Below are 24371 nucleotides of genomic sequence, written 5' to 3'. Positions count from 1 at the left end.
AGTTCCAACTCTTGGGTTCCCTCTAGTGGCCGCCCTTTGCACTACGTCATAGATGTCTATGAACATCGGACCGAAGTCCACACATGTGCTCAGGTGCACTCGTTATGAGTGACTAGTTGGCCGGGATCCGACGGAATAAGCGCCGTCTTAAATCACTTCGTGATTTACGCATATCATATATTATTTCAATGTACCGAAGTACATATGATATTTCCATGCAGATATTCTGCGTCATCATACGATGGAAGAGTAATGGAACGGAGAAAAATTCTCTCCGGCGCCGGGATTTGAACCCGGATTTTCAGCTCTACGTGCTGATGCTTTATCCACTAAGCCACACCGGATACAACCCCGACGCCGAACAGAATCGTCTCTGATTGAGTTCCAACTCTTGGGTTCCCTCTAGTGGCCGCCCTTTGCACTACGTCATAGATGTCTATGAACATCGGACCGAAGTCCACACATGTGCTCAGGTGCACTCGTTATGAGTGACTAGTTGGCCGGGATCCGACGGAATAAGCGCCGTCTTAAATCACTTCGTGATTTACGCATATCATATATTATTTCAATGTACCGAAGTACATATGATATTTCCATGCAGATATTCTGCGTCATCATACGATGGAAGAGTAATGGAACGGAGAAAAATTCTCTCCGGCGCCGGGATTTGAACCCGGATTTTCAGCTCTACGTGCTGATGCTTTATCCACTAAGCCACACCGGATACAACCCCGACGCCGAACAGAATCGTCTCTGATTGAGTTCCAACTCTTGGGTTCCCTCTAGTGGCCGCCCTTTGCACTACGTCATAGATGTCTATGAACATCGGACCGAAGTCCACACATGTGCTCAGGTGCACTCGTTATGAGTGACTAGTTGGCCGGGATCCGACGGAATAAGCGCCGTCTTAAATCACTTCGTGATTTACGCATATCATATATTATTTCAATGTACCGAAGTACATATGATATTTCCATGCAGATATTCTGCGTCATCATACGATGGAAGAGTAATGGAACGGAGAAAAATTCTCTCCGGCGCCGGGATTTGAACCCGGACTTTCAGCTCTACGTGCTGATGCTTTATCCACTAAGCCACACCGGATACAACCCCGACGCCGAACAGAATCGTCTCTGATTGAGTTCCAACTCTTGGGTTCCCTCTAGTGGCCGCCCTTTGCACTACGTCATAGATGTCTATGAACATCGGACCGAAGTCCACACATGTGCTCAGGTGCACTCGTTATGAGTGACTAGTTGGCCGGGATCCGACGGAATAAGCGCCGTCTTAAATCACTTCGTGATTTACGCATATCATATATTATTTCAATGTACCGAAGTACATATGATATTTCCATGCAGATATTCTGCGTCATCATACGATGGAAGAGTAATGGAACGGAGAAAAATTCTCTCCGGCGCCGGGATTTGAACCCGGATTTTCAGCTCTACGTGCTGATGCTTTATCCACTAAGCCACACCGGATACAACCCCGACGCCGAACAGAATCGTCTCTGATTGAGTTCCAACTCTTGGGTTCCCTCTAGTGGCCGCCCTTTGCACTACGTCATAGATGTCTATGAACATCGGACCGAAGTCCACACATGTGCTCAGGTGCACTCGTTATGAGTGACTAGTTGGCCGGGATCCGACGGAATAAGCGCCGTCTTAAATCACTTCGTGATTTACGCATATCATATATTATTTCAATGTACCGAAGTACATATGATATTTCTATGCAGATATGCTGCGTCATCATACGATGGAAGAGTAATGGAACGGAGAAAAATTCTCTCCGGCGCCGGGATTTGAACCCGGATTTTCAGCTCTACGTGCTGATTCTTTATCCACTAAGCCACACCGGATACAACCCCGACGCCGAACAGAATCGTCTCTGATTGAGTTCCAACTCTTGGGTTCCCTCTAGTGGCCGCCCTTTGCACTACGTCATAGATGTCTATGAACATCGGACCGAAGTCCACACATGTGCTCAGGTGCACTCGTTATGAGTGACTAGTTGGCCGGGATCCGACGGAATAAGCGCCGTCTTAAATCACTTCGTGATTTACGCATATCATATATTATTTCAATGTACCGAAGTACATATGATATATCCATGCAGATATGCTGCGTCATCATACGATGGAAGAGTAATGGAACGGAAAAAAATTCTCTCCGGCGCCGGGATTTGAACCCGGATTTTCAGCTCTACGTGCTGATGCTTTATCCACTAAGCCACACCGGATACAACCCCGACGCCGAACAGAATCGTCTCTGATTGAGTTCCAACTCTTGGGTTCCCTCTAGTGGCCGCCCTTTGCACTACATCATAGATGTCTATGAACATCGGACCGAAGTCCACACATGTGCTCAGGTGCACTCGTTATGAGTGACTAGTTGGCCGGGATCCGACGGAATAAGCGCCGTCTTAAATCACTTCGTGATTTACGCATATCATATATTATTTCAATGTACCGAAGTACATATGATATTTCCATGCAGATATGCTGCGTCATCATACGATGGAAGAGTAATGGAACGGAGAAAAATTCTCTCCGGCGCCGGGATTTGAACCCGGATTTTCAGCTCTACGTGCTGATGCTTTATCCACTAAGCCACACCGGATACAACCCCGACGCCGAACAGAATCGTCTCTGATTGAGTTCCAACTCTTGGGTTCCCTCTAGTGGCCGCCCTTTGCACTACGTCATAGATGTCTATGAACATCGGACCGAAGTCCACACATGTGCTCAGGTGCACTCGTTATGAGTGACTAGTTGGCCGGGATCCGACGGAATAAGCGCCGTCTTAAATCACTTGGTGATTTACGCATATCATATATTATTTCAATGTACCGAAGTACATATGATATTTCCATGCAGATATGCTGCGTCATCATACGATAGACGAGTAATGGAACGGAGAAAAATTCTCTCCGGCGCCGGGATTTGAACCCGGATTTTCAGCTCTACGTGCTGATGCTTTATCCACTAAGCCACACCGGATACAACCCCGACGCCGAACAGAATCGTCTCTGATTGAGTTCCAACTCTTGGGTTCCCTCTAGTGGCCGCCCTTTGCACTACGTCATAGATGTCTATGAACATCGGACCGAAGTCCACACATGTGCTCAGGTGCACTCGTTATGAGTGACTAGTTGGCCGGGATCCGACGGAATAAGCGCCGTCTTAAATCACTTCGTGATTTACGCATATCATATATTATTTCAATGTACCGAAGTACATATGATATTTCCATGCAGATATTCTGCGTCATCATACGATGGAAGAGTAATGGAACGGAGAAAAATTCTCTCCGGCGCCGGGATTTGAACCCGGATTTTCAGCTCTACGTGCTGATGCTTTATCCACTAAGCCACACCGGATACAACCCCGACGCCGAACAGAATCGTCTCTGATTGAGTTCCAACTCTTGGGTTCCCTCTAGTGGCCGCCCTTTGCACTACGTCATAGATGTCTATGAACATCGGACCGAAGTCCACACATGTGCTCAGGTGCACTCGTTATGAGTGACTAGTTGGCCGGGATCCGACGGAATAAGCGCCGTCTTAAATCACTTCGTGATTTACGCATATCATATATTATTTCAATGTACCGAAGTACATATGATATTTCCATGCAGATATTCTGCGTCATCATACGATGGAAGAGTAATGGAACGGAGAAAAATTCTCTCCGGCGCCGGGATTTGAACCCGGATTTTCAGCTCTACGTGCTGATGCTTTATCCACTAAGCCACACCGGATCCCGGCCAACTAGTCACTCATAACGAGTGCACCAGAGCACATGTGTGGACTTCGGTCCGATGTTCATAGACATCTATGACGTAGTGCAAAGGGCGGCCACTAGAGGGAACCCAAGAGTTGGAACTCAATCAGAGACGATTCTGTTCGGCGTCGGGGTTGTATCCGGTGTGGCTTAGTGGATAAAGCATCAGCACGTAGAGCTGAAAATCCGGGTTTAAATCCCGGCGCCAGAGAGAATTTTTCTCCGTTCCATTACTCTTCCATCGTAAGTTCATTATGCCTTGAAAAATAGGGGTAGAAGCTAGCATACGCTCTAAGAATTTGAATAAAATTCCTAGAAGTGGGCAAGTTCATTATGCACATACCTTGAAAAATAGGGGTAGAAGCTAGCAAACATCTACTTAATTCCAAGAAATTGTATTGACAAGGAAAATACTGAATTATAATAAAAATCTCAAATCAAATACAAATAATGTCACAGCCTTTCTGAAAAGTGTAAAAAAAAAAAAAATGCTCAAAATGACCTAAAAATTGCTAAAAAATGACATATCCGTAAAAAAGTTAAGAAAATGCAAAAAAATGCCCTAACGAATTGCTTTTATTTAACCCAGTTTTTAATGTATACATTTCCATATATGCTAGCAATGTTTAAACCTTCATAAGAAAAAGATGCAAAATCATTAATTGCCTTGCCCTAATTATGACACATGTCATAATGATTATCACAAAATCATAGGTCAGCATGAATGTATCCAATATAATTGTAAACAGAAAAGTATACAGTAGAAAATAAAGATAAAAATAATTTTCTTTTCATAGGGCTGGACAGGGTGAAGCAAATATTAAACAAATAATAAAATAATAATAAATTCAAATAATAGTTCCGGTACTAAAATATGATGAAACACGATATGAATCAAAGGGAACTCCAGCAAATTATGTTACTGCTTTGGAAATCGCAAAATCATTGAAGTTCTATAATGAAAGAGAGTTCATTAAAACATGTCTGAATAAAGTTGCTAGCAATATTTGTCCAGAATAATCTGATGTTTTTAACAGTATGAAATTATCCACACGGACAATACAAAGGAGGATAAGGGATATTCAAATACTATCTGAACAAGAAATAAAATCAAAGATGCATCAATCTTGGTCTATTCCCTCGCTTTAGGTGGAAACACAGATATTGATACAATAGAACTGGTAATGTTCCCTTGCGGAGTTATGAAGGATTTCTCTGTATAAGAATATTCATTGGATGTCATTCCAATTAAAGGAAATACCACAAGAGAAGAGCTATTACAAGCATGAAGAAAATATATCATCAGTTAAGAATGAAAACCTTGTATTTCAATTGTTTCAAAAGTGTTTTTTCGGCTTAATCGGAATATAATCTTGTAACTTATCTGTAAAAGATGTAGAAACAGTGTTTCTGTAATGTGCTGCATTTTTTTATTGGGTTATTTTACGACGCTGTTTCAACATCTCAGGTTATTTAGTGTCTGAATGAAATGAAAGTGATAATGCTGGTGAAATGAGTCCGGGGTCCAGCATTTGCTCGTATTGGGTTGAGAGAAAACCCCGGAAAAAACCTCAACCAGGTAACTTGTCCCGACCGGGATTCGAACCCAGGCCACCTGGTTTCGCGGCCAGACACACTGACCGTTACTCCACAGGTATGGACTGATGCGTTTTACTGACAAAATATTAAACCTCATATGTTGTAGTGTTGCCATGTTTAGTGTGGAAACCACATGCGTGAGAGCTATTCTACTTTGGAAGAAGATATTGTAGCTGGATGTAACTTCAAGTTAGCATTAACCTAATTTGAAAAATAAAATTATGTTTTTTTGTTTAATTTGCCAGCATAATTTGTTTACAAAAAATCAGAAAATAAGATGAAAATCTTGTATGTAGGCTTCAGTATTGAGTTTTTGTGTGATAACCTCGTAAGTAAAACATGCGTGGTTTTTGTTGTGAACATAAGCATTATTTTTATGTTACTACAAGCTTTTATTCTTTCAATGTACGGCATGCTTCAAAATTTTCTAGTTTTTTTTTTTTTTTAATTAATTTAGGTAAAAGCAAGATACTAATACAGCAACTTGTTAGTCGAAGGAATGTAAGCCAAAGAAGGGTAGAAGCTGATGAATCTCTTCATAATAGTTAATTGTTTTATCAAATGAAACTAAATGATGACGACATCAGTATGTAAAATGTAAAACTATGTTCCTAAATACATTATCTCTGGGAGAATGGACGGTTCATAACTGGACATTCAATTCTGAATGAAATAATAAACACAACATCCTGGGAAAGCAAACAGACAACCAACAGCAAAAATGATGAAATTAGAAACCTGATCCTTCAATTTTATAGAAGCTGCCTAAGTTAGTGTCACACTAGTTTAGTAAGTCATCCACAAAAATGTACCTGGAACCAAACTGGCAAACGAAGTCAGAACTGTGTAGGAAATACAAATTGTACTGTGAGGAACAGTAAAAATCACAGCTTGTCTGCTTTTTATTCACATTTTATGCTATTTTTAATCAACTTAATTTTGGTATATTTTCACCAAGAAAAGGTCAATGTGACCTGTGGTTCTCCTTCAAGAATCGTGATGTATGTGAAGAAGACTACAGATCTCATCAAAAACGGGAAGCAACAAGAAGTGAAAACGAGACTGATAAAGAAAAAGCTAAAACCTCCAGAACAGTGTTTACAAGGACCTATAAGCACTCCTGTTACCTCTGTTCTTGAAGGCATCTGTGCTATACTACAGAACAAAACTCGGAGTGCATAATTCTTCCCTGTACAATCTGAGTTCATAAGATAGCTTCTGAGGAAGTCAATCAACAGATGAGTGTTCAAGCCTTAATACCAATTTTGTGATTAATGAAACATGTTTGATGAAATAATATTGTTAACGATAGATAACTGTATCAAATAACAACAGTGTTCTAGCAAATACCTTACTTTTGACTGTCCATGAAACTGGTTTTGCAATCACCCAAACATTACTTGGGAAGGTGCATACACAGATGAAGTGCGACTCATTGTATAATTGTATTAAAATATGAATAAACGACAGAGAAGTATACTCTCCAGCAAGGTTAAAACCAAAATCCTATGAAGTTTAATATGTTGAGCATACATTATTCAAGAAGCACAGCAGTCCGTCACTCTTTCCTGGTTTGAGAAAGAGAGTTTTAGTTGTTACTTATAATATCTGTTGCATTCAGTACAGCCTGGATGGCAATTTAAAGATCAAGCTAATATATGTATATTCCAAGAGAAGTCATTCAAAAACATGGAAGTACATCAGTTGTGCGAAGAAAAGCTCTCATTTCAGGCGTCAGAGTATTGTCACCTTCAAGAAATTAAGCAAATATTGCCAAACGATGTTCACAGGTATTATCATGAGCTCCCTCACTACTTTCATGAATCTCGTAAAGAATGCTGTGGTGTGAATTGTTCATGTGTGAGGAAAATTGAAGACACTGCAAATTGGGCAGCAACATTCATTGAAGGAATACTCAACATTGCATCAGTTAAAATTTGTTTATTATCCTTTGTAAACAATTACGCAAAACTTCAATTTTTCCATTTCATTGATGATATTGTAAAGTGTAATCAATGTTTTGTCTGAAACTGATATTTGTATTTGATTTCTGTTTTTTTATTACGTCTAGCATCTAGTAATTTTTTTAAATCTGAACTTTCTCAATTTTTTTATTTGTTTTCTGTAGTAAAAGTTTTGTTTGAAAACTTACTTTTAGTTCTAATTACACTGACCGGCAAAAAAAAACCGATCATTTGAAAAAAATACTAAAAGTCAAGTTTAGATGTAAATTATGAAGTAATCCCAGAAATAACATAACTGTAATCGTACTCAATTTAAAGTTTACACTTTTATGAACTTCTGACACATAAATTCACATCTTTCAGACCAATTTTGAGTCAATGACCGTTCATTAATATACACGTTTTTGGAAATTTTTCAAAATTGTTCACTTAGCTTTCAGCTGAATATTTGTCCACTAAACCTCACTGAAAATGATGTTGATGCACAAAACTTAAATTCACACTAACAATAACTGAAACAAACACTCAGTATCTAGTTTGTCCCCCTCTGGCCCTAATTACAGCTGCCATTCTCTCGGACATGGTTTTGATTAAGGTTATGATGTCTCTTTGGTGAAAATGATGTTGATGCACAAAACTTAAATTCACACTAACAATAACTGAAACAAACACTCAGTATCTAGTTTGTCCCCCTCTGGCCCTAATTACAGCTGCCATTCTCTCGGACATGGTTTTGATTAAGGTTATGATGTCTCTTTGGTCGATATTATCCCATTCCTCTTGGAGTTCCGCCCCCAGATCACCTAAGATCTCTGGAACAGGATTACGATCTTGGATACGTCTAACCAACCTATCCCAGAGATGTTCTATAGGGTTTAGGTTAGGACTCTGAGCTGGCCAGTGAAGATGAACAATCTCCAATGCATAAAGATAGTGTGATATGCGGCTCGCAGCGCGCTGCATTGTCATGCATGAATATGAAATCATCTCCAATAAATGGAGCAAAGGGCACGATGTGATCGACGAGAATCTCGATGTAGCGGTGAGCGTTGACACTTCCATTCTCGACAACCACCAGTTCTGTTCAGGCCTCCATGGAGATGCTGCCCTACACCATCTCCACCGAATGGCATCCTTGCTGAAATGTGCACTCTGCATACCGCTCCTTACCAACTGGGGATTTGAGGAAGAACCTGGACTCATCAGACAACAGCACACTGCTCCACTGCTGCACAGTCCATTGGGCATGCTGACGAGCGAACTGAAGACGGTGCTGTCTGGTCAGATCTGGTCCCATAGCACGTCGTGATTGAAGATTTTGTTCTCCAAGGCGTCATCGAACAGTCCTCTCATTCACATTAACACCGCGCACATGTTGTAGTCGTTTCTGAGCTTGAACTGGTGTGGTATGGCGGTTTCTTAGAACCTGGCTGACGAGAAATTGGTCATCTCAGGCTGAAGTTTTCCTTTTTCTGCCAGATCCAGGTCTTCTGGAGTAACTCTGTGTTTCCCGAAATCATTTCACAGCCTCTTGCACCATGGTGTATGATGCATCTATGGTAGTAGTGGCGTAACGGAGGTTGCGTCCGTCATCAATGAGAACGACAGCTCTGGCAACATCTTGGGATGACAGAGGCATTGTCTGAACTAAACTTACTGACGAAATGGCAAACAAACCATTTTCGACAGTTATTCATTTTCAAAAAGTGTGACAGCCGGGATATGATCTCGCGACTGGCAGAAGGAGGGCAAGGTCGGCAGTGCTCGGCGCGGCAAATGAAGTTGCGCGCGCATCGGCTTCCTGGGGCATGTGCTGTGACGAAGGGAGAGGGGAGAAATCCAGAGAAGTCTAGATAGGCGCCATCATCTGGGCATCTGTAGAAATTTCCAGCATCGTACTTTCCAGAAACTATGGTTTAGTTATAAATACGAGACGCAAGTGAGTTAGTAGTTAGTTTAAGTAGCAGTCGTTGCTAGTTTTGGACAGCAAGGCAGTCAGTCTTGTGTAGCAGTGAAGCCAGCTTCGAGACCGGAGTTCGACTTGAGTGTGTCCGTGACTGTGGGAGCGTCCTGGCCAGTGGACTGTCGCCAGAAGTCCTGAGTTTGAGTGCAGTGGACCGCAGTTGGGGGACCTGAGTTCGAAGTTCAGTGGACTGTCTCTGAAGGTCTGGGGTTCGAGATACTGTGAACTCGAGTGACTGAGATAGAAGAACTAGCCAAGGCAAACGGACTGTGAACTGAGAACTGACAGTTTTGTGTTGTAAATAGTGCTTTGTGAACATTAGTTAAGATTAGCAGTACATTGTTGTTCTCAATAATCCAAGTAAATTGTCATTGTCATCTGTGTAGTGCAATAACGAACACTGTGTTACTGTGTGGAGTGGAAATCCCATTGTTGACGGGAGTGTTTACATTCAATTATAGCAAGTGATTATTGTTGAAACAATAAAGTTACATTATTGTTTGAATAAAAAGTAATGGAGGTTGCGTCCGTCATCAATGAGAACGACAGCTCTGGCAACATCTTGGGATGACAGAGGCATTGTCTGAACTAAACTTACTGACGAAATGGCAAACAAACCATTTTCGACGCTTGTTATTCATTTTCAAAAAGGAACATGAAGCAACTTGTATCTGTAGTAACAGATGAGACTCAAAATACGACTTTAAAAAGTCTACTACGTGGACTAACGTGTTGTTAAGAGAGCTGGAAATAAGTGAGGACATAAAATGTTGCCATTGCATATAATACACCAGACTAGTATTTTCCTAGTTGTGGCACAGTTAGGATTGCCAGCCCTGGATCCCCTGTATTTAGCCCTAACATTTAACAGCTTCTCGACTCCTGTATTTTTCTTCTCTTCGAACATTTTTTTCCTTTATTTTTGCATAATGCAAAAATCTATTTGAAACATTTAATTTTTTCATGATCGAAAGTGATTTATATTATGGATTCAGAGAAGCATTCAAATGTGTACTCTCTGTAGAAGGTAATACTTGTCAGAAATAGTTTCAGGGCTCACAATTTAAAAACAAACAATTTAGGGTTAGAAATTCAGAAAAAAAAAAACTAGTGAGTTCTGTTGTAAGCATACCAGGCAGCAAAGCTCATGCAGAGAGTGTTTTCTCTTATGAACAGTAAGTGAACAGATGTTCGAAACAGGAGCACAACACATCTAATCAAATTAGAACTGCAAATCACAGTCAACTTCAACTAGTCATGTAGGGAATGTTTGCAATTTGTTTGAAACTATTATGCAAGGCAAAATGTCTCAAAATACTCATAATTTGAGCCTAACTGAATTGAATAATTTGTCAGTTTTCTATGTGAAATATTGCAGATCGCTGAGTCTCCTGTGTTTTCTTCAAAAACAGTTAGCAACCCTAGGCACAGTAAACATTTAGGTGAAATAAAATATAATCTGCCCATCTATAAATCATTATTGTGTAGTCTACGTCAGATGCTTGTGTTTTGAATCTGCCACTGAGATCTGAACAGAGTGCTCTATACTCCTAGATTGACATTACGTTATATATATTGCGGCTGCATCCAGTGATATCATGAGTACAAATTTGTTGATAGCTGGTCTAGTATATAAAATGATCAAGAATAAGTCGATGGTTTAGTGCACACACGTTGTAAGTGCTAATTTCTTAATTTTGGGGAAAACAAGTTTTAATTTTCAATACTTAATTACACTTCAATTGACATCTATTCTCACAAAGTGAACATAAGGTAGGAAACTCTTAGTATTCACTTCTCACATTTGTGCACAGTAAAGATACATCTGATAGGACTCCGATTTTGTACTTAACTCAATTTGACCGCAAAATGTACTTAACACATGTGTGCACTAAGGCATCGAAGTTATTTTGACATTTTCACTGCTTTATTGAATAGTGTTCCAAAGTTGTTAGTTTTCTTCACTATAATTGTAATTAATATTAATGAAAAGTTTCAAAGGCATTTTGGTTCCGTTAAGTTCAATGTTAATTGAAAAATGAGTTCTATTCAGTCAATACTTAACATAAACACAATAAAACATGTTATAATAACATTTACACAGATTTTAAAAACAAACGTTTTCGCCAATTTTGATTGGCATCTTCAGGTCGTGTAGGTCGAATGGAACATGTTATAAAAAGTAAACACTTGGTATATGACGTTAAAAACCAAAGTTACAACTATAATATCACTTAAAAACAGAGAATAGAATATAGCAAAAAGCCTCCACGATGTGTGTAGAATCACTGTGTTGAAAGAGGCGTGTGTGAACCAAGGAAACAGCAAAACTCTTCTGTCATTAAATGCTTCTAAATATTCTTTCATTCTAACCTTACAATTTACAGGATTTTTCCCGCTCTCCATAACGGCCACACGACAGACCTGTTCGTAGCATCTTCAAATCTATCTTGAAAACTGTATCTGCAATGACAGAAGAGTTTTGCTGTTTCCTTGGTTCACACACGCCTCTTTCAACACAGTGATTCTACACACATCGTGGAGGCTTTTTGCTATATTCTATTCTCTGTTTTTAAGTGATATTACAGTTGTAACTGTGGTTTTTAACGTCATATACCAAGTGTTCACTTTTTATAACATGTTCCATTCGACCTACACGACCTGAAGATGCCAATCAAAATTGGCGAAAACGTTTGTTTTTAAAATCTGTGTAAATGTTATTATAACATGTTTTATTGTGTTTATGTTAAGTATTGACTGAATAGAACTCATTTTTCAATTAATGAAAAAGATTTTTCTAGTTGTAAACTTCACATTTTAAAGAAATATGAATGATCTTTAGAATCGACACTGTCTAATTCTATTTAAGTTACCTAGGTGTGTTTTATGCCCAGAAAAGAAAAAACGGCACTTACAGAGAACACTATTGGACAAACACGTATTTGTAATTGTTTGGAGTTCAGTTAAGAAATATGTATTTAGAAAAATATTCTTGAGGAATGTTTTCGAAAAAATGATTTGAGGAAAAATGTTAATTTAAAAAAGTGTATTAGGAGAAAACATTAGAAAATCAGTAATTATAATAATTACGAGAAGTCTGTGAAGTACCCAGAGTAAATCTTTCTCCAGTATCATACAGGACTCAGTTCTCTCGCCCTTTGGAGAATGTAAGGTGTATCAACTCGTACCCACTAAGAAGCCACACTTCTATTTACTAGCTTTGGAACTGATATGAGCACAGCACAAACTACATAAAAGACACTGACTTACTACTGTGTTATAGAGATAGTGTCAAGTCCGAGTTAGATTCATCTTCTGCCACAATATTGACAGATGAGGAGGAATAATTGCTGTCACTGTCACTTTCACTTTCTTCTATGCTGTCTTCTCCAACGTGTATGACGAAAGTGTCTAATATGTCGGAGAAAAGTCTGTTTCCCACTACAGTCCTCAGTTTTATTGATACAATCACTTTACTTATGATTCTTCCCAAATGAATTGTTTTCTTCCTTTTTTTTTTTTTTTTTTTTTTTTTTTAGAGGAACCATATTATTAGAACTGTGCGTGTACTACAATACAATACAAAACAAATTTGTATAACAATACACAAATTAGTCCACACCTGTGGAGTAATGGTTGGCGTGGCTGGCCACGAAACCAAGTGGCCCAGGTTCGAATGCTGGTCAGGGCAAGTTACCTGGTTGAGGTTTTTTCCGGGGTTTTCCCTCAACCCAATATGAGCAAATGCTGGGTAACTATTGGTGCTGGATCCTGGACTCATTTCACCGGCATTATCACCATCTCATTCAGACGCTAAATAACCTCAGATGTTGATACAGTGTCGTAAAATAACCTACTAAAAAAATACACAAATTATAATATCATTGTACACCATCACTTTACACCAATACTACGAACTAATTGAACTGAAATGGTTAACTCAATTCAGACCTCTCACAATTTATATAGGCGTTATGAACTGAAATCTGTTTACATCACCAGCTGTGGCCCTCAAAATTTGTTCACTTTCAGAATCACTTTATTTCACAGTGATGAACTATGCTGTAATATATATATATCTTAATTGAAAGATGGTTCAGATGTATTTATAGATTTCCTGATGTTCGAGTTTCGAGCAATTTTATGATATACAAGTTTTCGTGTAGCAATATTAGTACTGTATAGAAATATTACCATTTCTGAAATTAAGGCATTTGTCGTCGTCATCATCATCATCATCATCATCATCATCATTATCATCGTCGTCGTCCTAACAAATATAAGGCCCAATGTCTCAGTGAGTCATTCTCCACTTTTTTTTTGGGACAGCACAAAGATCTCTTCCCCTGGGGACGGTATTGAAGGATGGCTTTTGGAAATCTATTACAATTCATTCGTTGCACATGGTTTTATTTATAAGATCATACGCATTCAATTGCTGACCATTTTCCATTGTTCTCCTCTTATCACATTCCCCTCTTATCCTCACTTGCTGCTAGGTCTGGAGAGCTGAATCCCATGCAATATAAATATTTTGATTTACTTGAATTTGAGGTAGATTACATTTTTATATTGTAATCTGAATCTGAATGGTTACCTGGTTTGTTAGGCAGATGTCTTCTTTTTTTATGAGAAAGAATGTATATGAATTTTTTATGTTATAACGACTTAAGTTGCTTCAAAACCATTCAGCAATTACAGATTTAACAAGAGTTTATTTTATGAATTAATATTTCATTTGTGGTCGACCTGGTTGGCGAGTTGGTATAGCGCTGGCCTTCTATGCCCAAGGTTGCGGGTTCGATCCCGGGCCAGGTCGATGGCATTTAAGTGTGCTTAAATGCGACAGGCTCATGTCAGTAGATTTACTGGCATGTAAAAGAACTCCTGCAGGACAAAATTCCGGCACATCCGGCGACGCTGATATAACCTCTGCAGTTGCGAGCGTCGTTAAATAAAACATAACATTTTTTTTTAACAATATTTCTTGTGTAACTTCCAATTATGCAGAAAAATTCGTGGACATGATTAGTTTTTTTTACCACTTACAATGTGGTTGCCATCAAGACAAAGGAACGCCTTCATAACAGTAGGCAGTACTGTATCACAGTTATTGTAATGGAAAGAATTGAATCCTTGGTATGTGGTGAAAAATTTCTTTCTTACATTGTTTAGCAGTCTTGTTTCGAGAGAAGCAAAAGGTGTTTCTTGAAACCAAACATAACGTGTAGAATAATGTGCCTTTGTATTTGTTTTACAGTATTCCTCAACATTCATTATATACAATGCTTGAATCAATGAAATATAATATGCAAGTAGCAAAATTAAGGGTTCAGAAAAATGTCAATTTACTGAAGTAACATAGGCTCATTTAGGCCGTGTCCTGCATAGGATGCAAGGCCGAGTGGTGCCGTGCATCTACTTCAAGTAACAATGTTCGAACACTGCCATATAAATGAGAGTGGCTATGTGACCTTCATTTGTCTTCGTGCGCACAATGCTACAATCCTGTTTGTATCTTCGAACAGTGATAGTCAACTTCTCGAAATGAACTACACTAAGGTTTTAATTATTGAGGTACAAAAAAAAAAAGACGTGCCATTTGAGATATACGTGATAAACAATACCACAACAGATTCATATCAGACAACACATTATAGTATTATATTGAGGTAGCAGCAGCTGTGAATATTTCAAGTTACATGTGCATTTTTGTTGTTTGAATTTTATGATAATATACTTTGTCGCTTGTTGTGAGGTCTTCTATCGTAAGGTTATAATATATAACATCTTATTTAATATAAGATGTTTTCCACCTGAAATCTGAAAATAAGTATTTCGTTGTTTCTCCTCCCTTAAAATACATGCCTGTTTAAAAGCCTCTTTTCAGCAAATGAAGAGGTATTATGCGAATAAATATGGAAGTTCATGAATGTCTTTGATAAAATGTTGCGTAGAATAAGACTAAAAATAGAAAAGATCTTTGCTTAAACTTATTATTAGCCTTTTCTCGAGACTAATTGGTTGTTGAAAATTCGTTGGCAACTGCGAGATGTTTGTTTTAGATTTATTCACCATGTAATTAAAAGTCGTCACTGTCATTCTTATGTAGGCCTACTCTTTGAACTTATTTGGAAACTTTCTGAGAACGGGATAAAGATTATGAAATTCTCTGTATTCTTGTCTTTCCATGTAGACTTGGTGAGTTTCTCTTCTTCTTTGAAACAAGAAATGCACCCAGGTTGTCTAGTAACAAGAAATCCCTTGTCCTCCTATTGTCACGATTAACCAAACATCTCATGATATCATCGCTGCTGTCCGGAGTAGCAAGGTGGACACACTGAGATGCGATGCAGCATGAATTTGCTTGAAGTGGTCGGCCCTGCACCCCATGCAGGACACGACCTTAGTATGAACTCTTATCATTTATATTTTAAACTGTATTAACAGATCATTACTAGTCTAAATTCAGTACCGTCGACCAGGGTTACTTTACATAAGGGGGTAACTTTACACATTTCTAGAAAAAATGTTTAGATGGGAGCACATTAGAGACAATGTGTAGCAACTCCATGGAACTGATTCTATGTGACAACAGCACATGTGTGTAGTAGTCTGAATTGTGTGTCCTTATTAAGGAGATCCTGTAACCAGAAATTCTTAAAATGTGTAAAGTTACCCTGGTCGACGGTAGTTCTCTTCCACACCTAAGGATGGGTGCAAATTTTCATTTCATTGTCATAGTAATGAATTTCTAAGAAACAGATACTAAATGGTGGTGTTTATATGTTACAGTCAGCCGGCAGCAAAACTGAAGGTAATGTTATCAGAGGAGAAGCAAGGTGAAGAACGTGAAGAAAGCTCAGATGAAGAAGTACAGGAGACCATCCAGAAGGTATAAAATTACTGATCCTCTTTTCAGTTTGCTGTAATTTAAGAGCAGTTTCCTCAACTTAAATTGGAATAGAAGAATAATGGTCCTAACATTCATTTGTCAGTTTGAGTGAAGCAGGCGACACTTGACTGCTGATGTGTAGTTCAATTTTCACGTGGGAGGGTTACCGACTGCTTGAAATCCTTTCTGAACATAGGAAGAAGAAACAACAGATATCGAAGAAGAATGGAACAAATTTAATAGCAATAAAATCAGCAGCATTCAAATCCTTGGACCCAAGACAACAAGAAGAAAGTAAAGAAATGTATAAAAATCTGGAATGAAAATACATATTGAAAAGCAGTAAAAGTGAAACAAAAAGTTTACATAAAAACTTTGCATCACAATCATGCAGAAGTAGAAAAAGAATGTAAGAAGAAATGAAGCAAAGTAACAAAAAAATTGTTAAAACAACACAAGAACAAAGCTGGGAAGGATATATGGAGTGGAAGGTGTTCAGTGACAGTAACTTCTTAAAGTAAATTCTAAAGACCAAAGGAACAGAATTTGTAAATATGTAGAAGAGCTATATATGATAAGGTTACCAGATGTCCCCGAATTTTTCTTTCTGTCCCTGTAATGTCCCCAGATATCCCCAGATTTTCATTGTTCATTATTAGTATGGTTTAATGATCCTTGCACATTTCTGTGATAAATTTTATTAATGCAACTTTGCAGTTTTATCATGATTACATAATCAAAACTGAAGGCGAGATTGTCATCTAAGTTAATAAAAAAACTAAACTCCAGGAAAGAAGAAAAACCTATTCCGCTATCAATAAGACAACTTCTGGGTTTCTTTAGAAGAAGTGGCTCTTATTTCACAACAGAATTCTCAGTCGCTCTTATGGATTTTATGAAAGTGCTGTTGAATATTCCAGTGCCTATGTTATTCACAAGATAAGATTTCTAGAAAGAGAGAAATTTGAAGAGACAGTCCATTATTTTTCTTCAAATGTAGATAGACGTGACCTGGATGAAGATAATTTATTTGGTGAAATTTCTTGCTTGAAGAAATATGTGACTTCAGAGAAAATGACAAAATTGAATGAAGTAAAATGCTACCTTTTGCTCAAAATGGAATGACATTTTAATTTTATTTTTTTCTGAGAAAATGATCCCTGTTGATTGAAATATTTTTATGTTTTCCTGGAAGTAATGCTTCAATGGAAAGTTTATTCTTTACTGAGCATGCTATGGATATCTCAAAAATACATAATGAGTTTAGAAACTGTTTGAACCATGCTTCAAAAATGACCTGTGAGGAATTTTCTAGGAAAAAAAAAAAAAAGATCTACGAGTAGATAAGATTTTCTTAAAAAATTCACTCTTCAGAAAAGACAGTACTTTAGTCTGTAAATAGAATGAGTACCAGAATTTTTTTAATTGCGTAAAACAATATAAGTGAACGACAATTTAAAGGAAATTTTAAAAGTATATTTTATATGTCGATATCTGCTCCTGAAAACTGTGAAAAAATTCTGGTAACTTTAATATAAGACAGAGAATTGTACAGATGACTTAGGTATAGAAGATGAAACAGCTGTATCAGAAGACGGAGATGAAACAGCTGTATCAGAAGACGGAAAAGGATCTTCTGTTCTAAGAGAAGAAGTTGAACTAAGCTCTTAGGGAAATGAAGAATGGAAAGTAAAAGAAGTTTATGAAATCTCCATTCAATTAGTGAAATGCTTGGGCGAAGACAAGGAGATTTATGAGAAAGGCGAATGGCCTGAAGATTTCAGGAGACAAATAATGCTAAGCAATGTAATGAGTTCAGTACTATCAGCCTGAATTTGCATTCAGTGAAGATTCTCCTGCGAATACTGAATCGACATTTATAATCTAGGATGGAAGGAGAGTTGGAAGAAGAGCAATTGAGGAGCGTTTTTGCAAATTTCGATAGATGCAGAAATCAAGATTTTACAGAAATTACACTAAGTGACAGGATCTATCGAGTTTTGAAAAAACCTGGAAGGTTTGCTAGTCTCTACATACGGTATGAATCAAGTTTTGGTAAATCTGATTTCATTGATCGATTCCGGAGGTAGAAAACATACGATATCGATATGTAACTCACTTTCGAAAATTTCTGCATCTATCGACTTTTGCAAAAACGCTCCTCAATTTGGCTTCAGGAAGCGAAAAGATAAGAGAGATGCAATTGGACTGCTGTGAACAATCAGCAAAAGATATCTAGAGAAACATAAAGAAGTGTATGTAATATTTGTGGACGTGGAAAGGCTTTTGCCAGAGTGCACTGGAAAGAGAAGAGGCTATTCTGTAACCTTTATTTGAAACGTGTCAAAGTCAGGATAGGAGAAGAAATGTCAAAGAGAAGTGGAATAGGGAGAGGAGTATGTAAAGGATGTCCATTATCCCTACCCTGGTCAATATCTACTTGGAGGATTTAGTGAGGAACTGTTTTTAGAACATGGGAAAGGTAATGGTAAAAGGAAGAAGAATATAGTGCATAAGCTTAGCTGATCATATGGCATTGTTAGCAGAGGAAGAGACGATACTAAGGTACATGCTGGAGCTAAATGACAGCTGTGAGCAGATAAATGCAAACAAGACAAAGACCATGGTTATCAGAGGAAAACCAAAGATGGTAAGCTATCGATATCAATGGCAAAGGAAGCTTTTAATAGAAAAAGGAACATCTTTTTCAGACTTCTGGAAAAAGAACTAAGGAAGATACTAGTAAAGTGCTTTGTGTGGAGTGTGGCATTGTATGGGGCAGAAACATGGACATTACAGTGAAGTAAAGAGAAACGACTGAAAGCATTTGAAATGTGGATATGGAGAACAGTGGAGCATGTGAAATGAACAGACAATAAAAATGAACCTGTGCTAGAAAGAGTGGGTGAAGAAAAAATAATGCTGAAATTGTTCACGAAGAGAAAAAGAAATTGACTGGACCACTGGCTAAGAAGAAACTGTCTATTGAAGGGTGCACTGAAAGGAATGGTGAATGGAAGAAAAGTTCGGGGCAGAAGAAGATATTGGATGGTGGACAACATTAAGATACCTGGATCATAATATGCGGAGGAAGGCGGAAAATAGGAAAGATTGAAGAATGCTTGATTTTCAGTGAAAGATGTGCCAAATCATGCTGAGACTAAACGGTTTTCACTTGTGTCTGAAGTTATTCAAAAGAGAATAACGGCTTGTTGATCCAAAATGGAAGGTGGATACTGGATCCATTACTATTTATAGTTATTCACCCTCCTTCGTGCTTGATAGGTCAGCAAAGTGAAAGTGACATTATTTCCAAGTTTTGAAAAGTGCAAGGGGCGAGATTTTATTCTTTTAACAGTTGAGTTTGATATAGAAATCATTTGTGTACAAAATGAAAGGAAACTTATTACTTTATTTTTTATATATGAATTACTGAAATGAAAGAAACAAAGTTTAAATTATTTTATTGCATTTTCACAGGCAAGAACTTTAATTTTTACTTAGTTTTCTCTAGGATGTTGCAGAATAATTAATTTACAACACATACATTAATTATTTATTCATAAAAAGAAAGGTTTCAGAGTATTGCATCCAAAAGAATGTGAAATTAACACATACGAAATTGAAAAGGAAGAACTAGTAATGTCACATTAGATCAAAGTAGTATATGTGGGTATATCTAATGTGTTTAACTATAAAGAGTGATAGCAATGTGGCTGATGTTTACATTGGTACCTTTTGATTATATGGTGAAGGATGGGTAGAACAGAGAAAAATTCTCTTCGGCACTGGGACCTGAACCTGGATTTTGAGCTCTACGTGCTGATGCTTTATCCATTAAGCCACATCGGATTCCAGTTTTGATGCCAGATTGAATCCTTCTCAGATTTCCCTTAGTGGCCTACTCTCATGTACTGTGTCACAGAATATGTGACAGTGGCACAATGTCCAATACACTATGTACAGAGGTGCACTCATTACGAGTGACCAAGTGGCCGGGATCCAAAGGAATGAGGACTGTCTTGAATCACCAAGTGATTAGTTATGCTTATCATATTATTATGATATACCAAAGTACATATGATATTTCCATGCAAGTATTTTGCATTACCATATGGTAAAGGATGGGTAGAACAGAGAAAAATTCTCTCTGGCACTGGGATCGGAATCAGGTTTTCAGCTGTACGCGCTGATGCTTTATGGACGTATTTCGTAATTTTAACTCTGTTGCAATGGAGAAGTTCTGTTTTGAAAATGGTTGACTTGGGTACCTTTTTACAATCTGTCGAGTGAATGATGATACTCTTCTGATATATTGAGGGAAAATATACATGAAATACACTATTCTGCTGATAATCATGTATTGCTTCAGGTATGAACAAAAACATGTTGAAAACAAATATAGAAAAGAAAACACTACTTTTTGAGCCTACAAAGTAGAGAGTATTAGTATCATCTCAACAGTCTGAATGTGTTGAGATGTTGGCCACAAGAAAATCTCATCATGAAAGTATTTAAATTAATGAGCAATATACTCATAAACCTTTCTCAAGTTGTTGATTTTACTATCTTTTATCAGTACTTTTTCTGCAGGATATGCTTTCATAGATGGCAACTCAACTATTTCAGGCTTTTTCAGCCGAAATGAATGAATATTTACTGAGGTACTGATCTCATCAGTTGCTTATAACACGCCTTTCATTTCTGATGAGTACTCGAAGTATTGAAATGTTTAAAGGTAACCTCTCTGTACGTGGTCTGCCTTGTGCTTCAAGTGAGACAGTTGATCTCTTGTAGAATCTGCTCTACCAGCTTGAACAGTATCCACTATGGTCAGGGTGCAGGGCACAATATCTTGGAGGAATTTGCAACAAGGGCATATAATTTTTTATTGTGTAGATTCTATCACATTTTCTAATAGGATGTGTTTGATTATGGCAAAGTTCCAATCAGAAGGATTGTACAAGTGTCCCCTTATAGGGAAAAATTGCTTGATCACTTTAAAGGTGCTGTGTCAGTAAGTGTGAGGCAAATTCTTGAAGCTGTGTGGTTCTTGTTTTGGCCAAGGCAGTTTTCGGTGTAAAGATGAACAAGAACTGGGATTTCAAGAAAAGGCTTATAAATAGTTGATGGAACAGCCCACATATTTTCCATGCTTTTTTTTTTTTTAAATGTGGAATCCTCTATAGAACAGTTTAAATAAAGATATACACGGACATTAGGATTCGAACTTGGATCTTATGCGTATTAACCACATAGGACAGAAAGTAGCTGTATCAAAGGAGCTTGATTTCGAATTTCTTCTGAAAAATAATATTGCTGAAACATAAGAATCACTTTAACTTGATGTTAATAAATGAGCTTTTAAGCAAATGGACTTAGCAATATACAGTTCTTTTATTATACCTCTGCGCAATGTCACAGTTTACAGTGAAGGGGAAGAGAGATAGCAGAAGTTTGCAATGCTTTTAATGCTCTGACGCCCATGACCAAGTTAGTCCAGTTGAAATTTACCGGTCACTCACTGGCAAAGATGTAATAAAAGAACTGTATCAGGCCTCAAGAGAGTGCTCAATACTTTTTTGAGTAACAGCACCTGGGTATGTTTTATCTTTTTCTCTTCTTTTACTTTTGGATTGGAGAGATTATGGCACAACTATGTACAGCCTTAGACACAAAAATGACTGCTCTCCTGTAGTGTGAAATTTTGGACAGTGCCTGAGTCACACAACTATGGAAAGGATGTTTATTTTATACCCAATTTACTCCTTGAATATATCTTCGTTCTAGACTATTCATAACACTTGACCTATAAACAGACAGAAAAAGCAACAAACAAACAAAAAGGAAAAACAGAGCAGAGCCGTGCATAAAAGGCTCCGTACATCCTCAGTTTAACTGCATAAAAGAACTGTGAGAGAAAAATTGAACTGGACGTGTGTGGGTACAACTATGTTTTTCCATCAGGTTCATCAGTTAGAGGTCCACCTTGAGAAGAAGTCGATCTATGAGCTTACAGTCAACTATTTCAAGCTGAAATATGCCTTAATTCACGTTGAGGTATTCGGCTTGCTCATAGGTACTTGAGGGACTATACCAGCTTTTTTCGAAGAATTTCGATGGCAGTTTGCTCTGTCAACATCTCTGAGGGATGACATTGTGATAATTGTGTTAAAAAAATCCTGCCAAATCCTAGTTAATCACATGGTGCCACATTAATAGCAATTGTAATTTTTCACGCCCTTTTCTTTGTTTCCCTCCTTTAAAATTTAATATCTATGTTTACATATGTATATTAATTTTTTTTCAGTAAGGGCTACCCTCAATAGGGGGCAGTTCAATATTATTATTTATCATCAGTTCAGTTCTGAGTATTCTCATGTAAATATGGTGGATGAAAGAAGGGCTGCAATTTGTTGTTTGCTTCCTTCTTCATCTGTGCTATCTGACAAGCATAAGTAAAGAAAGTGTAGAATATACAGAATAAGATGTGGTACTTAAACAGAAGGTGCGCATGGACACAATGAGACAGCAAGAGATGTGAAGTAGTAGGACAGAGAGGCTGCAACAAACAATACCAGTACTATTGAATGAATGAAAGTTTACTCGAGAAATAAAAACTTAATTTCATTATATATTTATTATCCATTCATTCATATTTTTCTGCCCAAGGGTAGGCCTTTCACTGCAAATCCAGCATTCTCCAATCTTTCCTATTTTCTGTCTTCCTCTTTGTCTCCGCATATGATCCATATATCTTAACATCGTCTATCATCTGATATCTTCTTCTGCCCCAAACTTTTCTCCCATTCATCATTCCTTACAGTGCATCTTTCAGTAGGCAGTTTCTTCTTAGCCAGTGACCCAGCCAATTCCTTTTCCTCTTTCTGATCAGGTTCAGCATCATTCTTTCTTCATCCACTCTTTCCAACACAGCTTCATTTCTTATTCTGTCTGTCCATCTCATATGCTCCATATCCACATTTCAAATGCTTATAGTTGTTTCTCTTCACTTCGTCGTAATGTCCATGTTTCTGCACCATTCAATGCCACACTCCACACAAAGCACTTAACTAGTCTCTTCCATTGTTTTTATTATTATTATTGCTACTACTATTATTACTACTGTCAATATTTTGAGACCCTCCCTTATAATCTGTTGCCGCTGGGTTTGCCAGTGTGTTAAAACAGCACTGAGTGAGTAGGCTATAGCATCTTTCTCGGTAGTGGTGGAATATAGACTGAGGAAGCATACAGGTTAACTGTGAACTGCACAGTTTATCGTCACAAAAGTGGCTCCATTAGTGCAGGTCTGAGGCCTGCATTATTACCGGTACAAACTGCACAATTTACGCAGTTAATCTGTCAGGTATGACTTTACACATGATAAACTGCATCATTTAACTGAGTATGTATAGGACCCTTAAGAAATTCCTTCACGTGTAAACCTCAGCTCTCATGGAGTCTGGAGGGGACTTAGTGTATGCAGCCAGTCATTTTTTTTTGTCTAAGACCAATCCAGGTTCAGAAATGGACATAGTATGACTACAGCACTACTAAAAGTGAATGAGGATATACGTGAAGCTACGGATGAACGTAAATTCACATTACTGACATTACTTGACTTCAGTAAGGCATTTGATACAGTTGACACGGACCTTCTATTACGTAAATGAAGACTTCGGAATCTTTCTGAAAGTTCTGTTACTTGGTTTGAATCCTCCTTCGCGAACGTCAACAATATGTCATTGCATGCGATTATTGTTCAAAATGGTGTGTCGTGAAATCTGGAATTCAACAAGGATCAGTTCTCGGACCTTTATTCTTCATGATCTATATTAATGACGTGACTAATATGATAAAACACTGCAGATACCATATGTATGCTGACGACTTGCAAATTTATTTGCATTTCCACCCTGACGAGACTAGTGACGCAGTAAATAAAATAAACGAAGACTTGAATTCGATTTCACTGTGGACACACAAATTGGATTAAGGTTAAATCCAGAGAAATCGCAATCGTCTATGAAGCACTCTTGATAGTAGTACCAGAGCGGGTAGAAGAGAAAGTGACGTTACTTCCTCTAGTTCAGTGGTTTGTCGCCGTGTGGCTATTCAAGCGAATGCAAAAGGTTTTTAAAAATAACCCATTAGATAAGG

The 24371-nt window shown here is 37.9% G+C and overlaps 1 protein-coding gene across 6 annotated transcripts in view; it reads left to right on the top strand.

The window, feature by feature from the left end:
• Window positions 1-24371, top strand: part of LOC138700178 (abscission/NoCut checkpoint regulator) — a 115548-nt gene that overhangs the window by 77045 nt on the left and 14132 nt on the right. For all 6 annotated transcript variants that reach the window (XM_069826603.1, XM_069826598.1, XM_069826600.1 and 3 more), the window contains one exon: window positions 16109-16208. In XM_069826603.1, the coding sequence (XP_069682704.1) occupies window positions 16109-16208 (100 nt within the window). The remainder of the gene's footprint in view (window positions 1-16108; window positions 16209-24371) is intronic.

This window comes from Periplaneta americana, chromosome 5, assembly GCF_040183065.1.
Source record: "Periplaneta americana isolate PAMFEO1 chromosome 5, P.americana_PAMFEO1_priV1, whole genome shotgun sequence".
Classification (NCBI taxonomy): domain Eukaryota; kingdom Metazoa; phylum Arthropoda; class Insecta; order Blattodea; family Blattidae; genus Periplaneta; species Periplaneta americana.
Note: the sequence above shows the minus strand (reverse complement) of the source record. Positions and strands in the feature narration are given on the sequence as shown.